This window comes from Manihot esculenta, chromosome 8, assembly GCF_001659605.2.
Source record: "Manihot esculenta cultivar AM560-2 chromosome 8, M.esculenta_v8, whole genome shotgun sequence".
Classification (NCBI taxonomy): domain Eukaryota; kingdom Viridiplantae; phylum Streptophyta; class Magnoliopsida; order Malpighiales; family Euphorbiaceae; genus Manihot; species Manihot esculenta.
Genome location: NC_035168.2, coordinates 8,584,664 through 8,593,239, shown reverse-complemented (window position 1 = coordinate 8,593,239; position 8,576 = coordinate 8,584,664). Strand labels below are relative to the sequence as shown.

Here is an 8,576-nt window from a genome sequence, read left to right as displayed (position 1 = left end):
AATAATCATAGACCGTTAATTTAAAATTAAGAATTTTTCAATTTAATTAATTATTTTTTTATCAGTTCTCTTATTAAAAATAAAAAAAAATTCAACTTTTTTTTAATTTTAAAAATTTTAAAATCAAACATAATTTTATAAAAATTCATTAATTTTCTTTTATAAAATAAATCATTTCATACGATAAATAAATTTTAATCATAAACTAAACACAGCTATATAAATTCTTTTTGTCAGCACTCAATTATGTTAGATACTAAATATAATAAAATAATTCAAAATAAATTAAATATCTGAACTTTCTGATCTTGTACAATCATCGTTACCATGTGGCAATGATCTATGTGTCAATGATCTGTAACGCGGTTCCACCTGAAAAAAGAAAAATTTGAACACCTCAACACTTAATTTATTATCAAGATTTGCTCTCTTCTAAATAAAGTTAATCTCAGTATAAAATTCTTATCCGGCACAGTTTAGAGTATCCCATTATGTTGGCAATATTTCTTATTAAGTAATCGGTCACATTATCATTAAATTATCAAAAAATATTTTATTTATTTTCATCTTCTAACGGTATAAAAGAAAAACGATCATATAAACAAAAGTACGCTATTCTGTTATACCACTCAAGTTCAAACGATTCATTACATTTGTCATATTCTCTAATATATTTATTTGAGTGTTGAAGTGGTTGCCATGAACCCCACCATCTCACGTTTCCTTTTTTACAGGTTTAATTAATCATAGCATAACTCTATTTTTTAGTGACATCACTCCTTTTGAGTGTAAATATTAAAGGACTAGTAAAAAGTGCACATTTCTATTAGTCTATAATATTGATATTGTTGGTTTGGATAGATCTAAGAATATGAAAGATTATTAAAAGCTTCTTAATTCATTAATTTTGATGTAGTAAACAATATCTTCCAATTGCTTATCATTTGTTTATTGTAATTTATTTTGAAAAAAAAAATTAAATGAATTCACGCAGAATTATATAAATTTTTTATTTTTTTAAATAATATTTTTAAGTAATTTGTTGTGGATTGGTGAAATATTTTATAGATATTGTTCAATAATTTTAAATTCTAATATAAATATAAAATTTATATAAATAAAATTTTAATTTAAAGCGTAAGTAAATTTTCGGTGTTTACAATTTGACATTTGAATGTTATTATACAAACTACATCATTGGAATTTTAGTATAAATGTAATAGTATTTTATTTAGGTAATTAAAATTTGATTTAGATAAAGTTCACTATAAATTTATTTATTATTAATAAAATTTATTTATTATTAAGTATTTTAATAATCATTAATATTAAAATTAATTATTGAAGTGTAAGTTTAGAAGATTTTTCGATGGATTTACGACGAAATAATTTCCATCGCTGATAAACAGTTTAGTCCGTCATTAATCCGTCGCGAATTCATGGGAAAATTCTAATACAGTATCCGTCACTAATTTGCCACTTTTCCGTTGCAATATTTTTTCATTTCTGACAAAATCTTAATGCGTCGCAAATGCCATCGCTATTTTATTTTGTCGTGTTAAAAATTTCATAAATATTACATCAACATTAAATTAAATAATGAAAAATATTTATTTATTTTATTGGAAAAAATAAAAGAAATCTAACTCACGATAAGTAAATTCAAAACACACTCAATAAGATTAGTCCAATTGATTTATCAAAAAGTACTCACTCAAATACATAAAATAAAACAAAAAAAAAAAAAGAAGGTGGTTGAATAATTATATTTACATCACTTCAAAAAAACAGGGTATCAGTGACGGATTTTTCCGTCGCTGAAAGTAAAAAATCCGTCGCTGAAACTTTCAGCGACGGATTTGCGACGGACTCAAGTCCGTCGCTTAAAGTCATATCGCTAATTTTTTCCGACGGATTGCAATTCCGTCGGAAATATTAGCGACGGATTTCCGACGGATTTTAACTCCGTCGGAAAAATTTCCGACGGATTTCCGACGGAAAATTCAGTCGGAAAAATTTAGCGACGAAAAACTTTTGTCGCTAAATCCGTCGGAAATTGCAATTCATCCGATGAACATTCCGTCGCTAATCCGTCGGAAATAATTAGCGACGGAAATTTTCCGTCGGAAATCCGTCGGAAATACTAACACAATTTTAAAAAAAATTCTCACAAATCCGTCGCTAATCCGTCGCTAATATGCTAAAATTCAATCACAAAAAATAGTTCCCTGTTTTTATTTAGATATTCCCTGTATAATCAAATAATTTATAATTAAGAATCATATTGAATATAAATCAAATATCATATTATAATAATTATAAGTAATGTTCATAATACTTAACAATATTAAGAATATATAAAATAAATCCATAATATTTAACAATGTTCATAATAATACTTAACAATCGTCATAAAATTTAAAATAAATGAATAATACTTAACAATGTTCATAAAACTAAAAACTAATCTATGAATTTGTTGAATCATCTGATAGAGAAGTACAATCTGCAGTTGGATTATTTGTTTCATTCATAGAGAGCTGCTGGCTATGTCCTCTACCTCTAGATGATACTGCTCTTCGAGGCATCTGAAAAAATAATTGTCCATTAGTTTTAATTAACAATAAAGACAAACAATAGAAAAAATAATAATCAAATATTAAGTCTATGAATATATATAAAAATATGATATACTTTACAATGTATCATTCAGAATCATCTTCTAAGTTGACATCATCATCACTATCAATACCATCAACTTCTAAATCGTCATCTGACTCTTCAGTGTCTTCTTCCTCTTCTTCATCCTCTCCCTCTTCCTCTTCCTCTACATCCTCATCTTCATCTTCCACCACTTCAAGTGGTTGTTGCACTTGTTGCAATTCATTAACATCCACCTCAACCATACTACTTGAATCAAGTAACATTGTGGGATCATCAAGTTCGGTTGTTGGTACAATTTCTTGAGGTCTTGAGACATCATCCTCTTGATAAGCAACATCATTGGAGTTTTGCTCATTTGAATTGTTGTTAACCATGGAAGGTCCAATATTGTAAGTGCTCCTAGCTTTGGTTTTGAAAACCGCACACCAGTCAACTCTGACTTTATTGATTTTAGGATATTTAATATAGCAAACTTGATGAGCTTGTTGAGCTAAAATAAATGGATCAGATGATGCTAGCCTTAATTTGACATTGATTTCCACAAGACCATGTTGAGGATGGACCCTTACCCCTCTATTAGTGTCAAACCATTCACACTTGAAAAGGATTATCTTGTTTTTCTCTCCAAAGTACTCTAATTCTAATACCTCATTCAGCAAGCCATAATAATCACTTTCATATTCATTATAACAATAATCACTTTCATATTCATTATAACAACTTCTTTTGACCCATACACCACTATTTAATGTTTTTCGCTCTCTGCCATAATCATGTCGATGAAATTTAAATCCATTCACAAAATATCCTTTATATGATTGTACTTTTCGGCTGGGCCCTTGAGCTATTTGATAAATGCAGTTATCAACTTCGTTCCTTCCCACCTAATGTTGAAATATTAAGTTAGAAGTCAACAATAATGCTAAAGCTCAAATCATCACTTGCAATACTTACATAGTCTTTTAACCAATTAGCCAGTTCTCGCTCTCGCATTTGCTCAATTTGTTGATCGCTGATATTTGGTATTGTTTCTCGAAAATGAGAATCAAAAATCCTACACAAAAAAATTAATTTTTTTGTAACATATTTTATTTTATATGATTAAAATGTTAATACTTAATTTAAATCACTTACTCAATAAACGGATCAATTTCAGGACAATTCAATAACACATATAAATGTGCTGCACAGTACTCTTCATTTGACAACATTCTGCCATGTTCCAACTGCCCAAAAGGTCAACCTGCATGAGTGAAAATCGAAAGGCGTCCCATAGGTTCTACATGTCCACCATCATCATTTCTTGGGACTCTATTTAGTCTTGTCGAGATAGATGGCTCAAAGTAATGTGAGCAAAAAGATGAAATTTCCTCAATAAGATATGCCTCAACAATTGAACCCTCAACAGAAGCTTTATTTTTGACTTTTTTCTTCAAGTCAAAGAGGTATCTAGTAAAAGAAAAATTAGACTGTTAGTTGGTTATTTGACATTTATTTACAATACACCATATGTAAATATTTAGTATTGCATTTACCGTTCAAAGGGATACATCCAACGATATTGCACAGGTCCACCTACTTTTGCCTCGTATGCCAAGTGAATAGGTAAATGCTCCATTGAGTCAAAGAAACCGGGTGGGAATATCTTCTCCATCTTGCAAATGCTCTCAACAATATTTTTTTCTAAGATATTCAAATTTTCTTCTGTGAGTGTGGTTGCAGTTATGTCTCTAAAAAAATGACTCAACTCAGTCAAAGCATCCCAAACTGCTTTAGGCAATATGTCATGAAATGCAATTGGTATCAGTCTTTGCATCAATATGTGGCAATCATGGCTTTTTAATCCATAAAATTTACAATCATTCACACTAACAGACTGAGCAATGTTCGAAGCATAACCGTCAGGCAACCTCAAATCCTTAAGCCATTGACAAATTGACCGTTTCTGTTCTTTATTCAAAGAATAAGTGGCTTTAGGTTTGTACACTTTACCATTATTATACAACAAATCTAACTCGGGACGATTGCAATAGACTTTCAAATCCTGTCTTGCCTTGATATTGTCCTTTGATTTGCCATTCACATCCATAACTGTGTAGAATATGTTATCAAATACATTCTTCTCTATATGCATAACATCCAAATTATGTCGAAGTAAATTTGATTGCCAATATGGAAGCTCCCAAAATATACTCTTTTTCACCCAGTTATGATGTACTCCAAACCCCGGTATTGTTTGCTTGCCAGCAGTTGTTCCAAACACAACATCACTCAACAAATTAACCCGATGTTGTATAACATCACCTGCCATACGAGAAGGTGGAGGAGTTTTTTCTATGAAACCTTTTCTAAATTTATCTTTCTGTCTTCGATATGGATGGTTAATAGGAAGGAATTGACGATGACAATCAAAAAAAGATGGCTTCCCACCATGCTGAAGTATAAAGGCCTTACTATTTTCCATACAATATGGACATGACATTCTACCATGTGTGCTCCATCCAGATAACATACCATATGCAGGAAAATCACTTATTGTCCATAACAATGCTGCTTTCATTTGAAAGTTTTGGTTAGAATTAGCATCATGAGTCCAAACTCCTTCATGCCACAACAATTTCAGCTCATCAATCAAAGGCCTCAAAAAAACATCCAAGCTTTTTCCAGGGCTTTTAGGACCTGGAATTACCATATTCAGAAACATGTAAGGTTTTTTCATTGCCATCCATGGAGGTAAATTGTAAACTACAACAATTACGGGCCAACAAGAATACGGTTTAGACCGTTGCCCAAAAGGATTGAATCCATCAGTACATAATCCAAGCCGAACATTTCTTGGATCAGATGCAAACCAAGAGTGGGTGCGATCAAAATGTTTCCATGCCTCACTATCAACAGGATGCACCATACTACCATCTACATGTTGGTTAGAAGCATGCCAAACCATATGCAGAGCAGTTATGGATGACATAAAAAGTCTTTGGAGTCTAGGAATCAAAGGTAGATATCGCAACACTTTAAATGGTCTCTTTTTTCGTCGCCCCATAAGTGATTGTATTGGTTTATATCGAGGGTGACCACATATTGTACATGATGTTCTGTCGATATTTTCTTGAAAGTACAACATACAATTGTTTACACAAACATCGATTTTTGTATAACCAAGGCCTAGAGTGGACATCATCTTCTTCGTATTATAAAAATTATCTGGTAAGAGGTTTCCTTCTGGTAGCATACTTTTTACCGTTCCCATAAACTTATTAAAACAACTATGACTAATGTGAAATTCTGACATTAAGTTCAGCAATTGAGATATAGCAGATAACTTGGTATGATTATTGCAGCCTTCCCATAATGGCACATCCGCACCATGTAATAATTCATAGAATTTTGAAACTTCTAAGTTCGGCTCCATGGTTCGATTGCCCATTTCAGAACTACCAACTCCAACTGTACCATAATTTATATCCATTGCTTCCATGACCATGCTTCTATAATAATTGACATTGTTGGTTGTAGCAAGATAATCAGTAGATTGTTCCTCAAGTTGTTCAGAATTTATTTCATGAGTGATAGATTCACCATGCGCAATCCACTTAGTATATCCTCCAACAAATCCACTTTTGCAAAGGTGATAAGTAACATCTTGCCTATTCTGAAATTTCCTATTCTGACACTTAGAACATGGACAACGAATTTTATCTTGGCATATAAACTGTACTTGTGCATAGGCAAAGTTTAGAAATGTCTCCACCCCAATCTCAAATTCAGAATTAAGAAAGCCATTTTCATCTAGTCGCTCATACATCATCTACGATCTACCGACATGATAAATATATTCTGAAATATAAACAAATTCAACTTTAATTATATACTAATTTAACAAATCAAACACACTAATCAATTTAACAATACATATCAAAGAAAAGTTGAATAAAGGCACATAAAGTAATCAATTTAACAATACATATATATATTAATAAAATTATATATTATTATTATTATTATTTTGAAATTTATAAAATGACTTATTCTCTTAAAATTAAAAATATATATATATTTTTTAAAAGGTCATTTTTTAAAAGGCAGCAAGCTGCTGCAGCACAGCAGCTGCTGCAGCACAGCAGCAACCTGCTGTGCAGCACAGCAGCAACCTGCTGTGCAGCACAGCAGCTGCTGCAGCACAGCAGCAACCTGCTGTGCTGCACAGCAGCTGCTGCAGCACAGCAGCAACCTGCTGTGCTGCACAGCAGCTGCTGCAGCACAGCAGCTGCTGCAGCACAGCAGCTGCTGCAGCACAGCAGCTGCTGCAGCACAGCAGCTGCTGCAGCAGCTTGCCTTGCTTGTGCAGCAGCAAGCTGCTGCACAAGCAAGGCAGCAGCAAGCTGCTGCACAAGCAAGGCAGCAGCAAGCTTGCTGCTGCACAAGCTATATTTCATAATTCCACATTATTTTTTTTTATAACTAATGAATTTATTTTCACATTATTTTTAACATATTATAATATATATTTCATAATTTATAAAAATTAGTAACATAATAATCATGTAATCTCAAAACCCCAAATAAATAAATAAAAAATATAAAAACAAACAATTAAGCAATAAACCCATCAAACTCAATGGCTAAGTAATCACCTAATATTTTTCAAAATTATTATTTTAATAATTAATATAAAATTAAAAATTAGTATAACAAGCATACATTAGGATCAACCAATCATTCCTTCAATAACTTACATGGAGTGGCGACGATCGGCAGTTGCAACGGCGGTGAGTGGCAACGGTGGTGGCGGCAGCGGTGGCAGCTCCAGCAATGGCGGCACAGCCGCGGCAACAGCAACAGCTACAGAGAGGCGCAGCAACGCGCGATAGCCCGGGAACGACAGTGGCGGCGGCGACGGCGGCAAGAAGAAGGATGGAGCAATAAGGAGAAGAGAGGAGAAGAGAGGAGAGGAAAATGGTGGCTGAAATCAAAAAGAGTCCCGAAAGAGATGAATTAGGTTTTTAAATATTTTTTTGCATTTTTTGACGGATTAGCGATGGAATAAATTCCGTCGCTAATATTTTAAAAATCCGTCGCAAATCCGTCAGAAATATAAAGCTTTAGTGTTCGTCGCTGCTCCGTCGCTAATTCCGTCGCTAAATTTTTTTTTTCCGACGGAAGTAATTTCCGTCGCTAAATCCGTCACTGATAGCCTGTTTTTTTGTGGTGACATCAACGAATAGTTACTTGGTTTTTTTAATTATTGAAATAAAATTAGTTAATGAATTGATTATTTGGCAGAAATTTTAGATAAATTTTTCATAACTTAAATTGTGATTTTATAAAAATTTATATTGTAATTTTTTTTATCAAAAGTTTAGTTCTATTAAAAATTACTCAAAAAGTCCAAATTACAACACTCGGCCACAAAAAAATTCAAACTTTCATATACAAGCTAGAGACTTAACTAGAAACTCAAACCCAAGGCTAACACTACAGGCCTAAGAAACTAAAAAACCAAAAACCCTAGTAAGCAGAGGATGCAAGCGAAACTTGCTGCTTCAAGACTACCGCCAGTAAAGAAGAGGCAAGAAGGTTGTCAACCAAATAGAAAAAAAAAATCATACTGAAGATCAAGCAAAATAACCCAAAAGCTTCAATATCTCACGAAGGACAAACAGAACCCAAACAGAGGAGCATAGTGGCTAGTAACTTTGTCCGAACCGGGAAAGGTCTGCTGAGGAGAGCTTGTCAGCTTTAAACGCCTTAGGATTGATCATCCAATGAACAGAGTAGGACTGGACGAAGATCCCCAAGATTCTCAATAAAACATAAAGGATTCTAACCCTTTATAGCCAGAAAAAGGATCTCATTCTGAAGCGTAATAGACGAAATGGATGCAGTCGGAAGAGAAGAAAAACAAAAAC

The 8,576-nt window shown here is 32.8% G+C and overlaps 1 protein-coding gene and 1 long non-coding RNA gene across 2 annotated transcripts; both read right to left on the bottom strand.

Moving 5' to 3' along the window:
* Positions 1-2,431: 2,431 nt before the first annotated feature.
* On the bottom strand, positions 2,432-3,323 carry LOC122724346 (histone chaperone ASF1-like). Its single transcript, XM_043958898.1, has 2 exons — positions 2,700-3,323; positions 2,432-2,588 (listed from the first exon to the last, which is right to left on the bottom strand). Exon 1 carries the CDS (start codon positions 3,036-3,038, stop codon positions 2,706-2,708), a length of 333 nt encoding a protein of 110 aa, XP_043814833.1. The 5' UTR covers positions 3,039-3,323; the 3' UTR covers positions 2,432-2,588; positions 2,700-2,705.
* Positions 3,324-3,394: 71 nt separating this feature from the next.
* LOC110621441 lies at positions 3,395-7,673 on the bottom strand. Its single transcript, XR_006351646.1, has 3 exons — positions 7,404-7,673; positions 3,619-3,718; positions 3,395-3,548 (listed from the first exon to the last, which is right to left on the bottom strand). It is a non-coding gene; the product is annotated as an uncharacterized LOC110621441 (long non-coding RNA).
* Between the last annotated feature and the right edge of the window lie 903 nt (positions 7,674-8,576).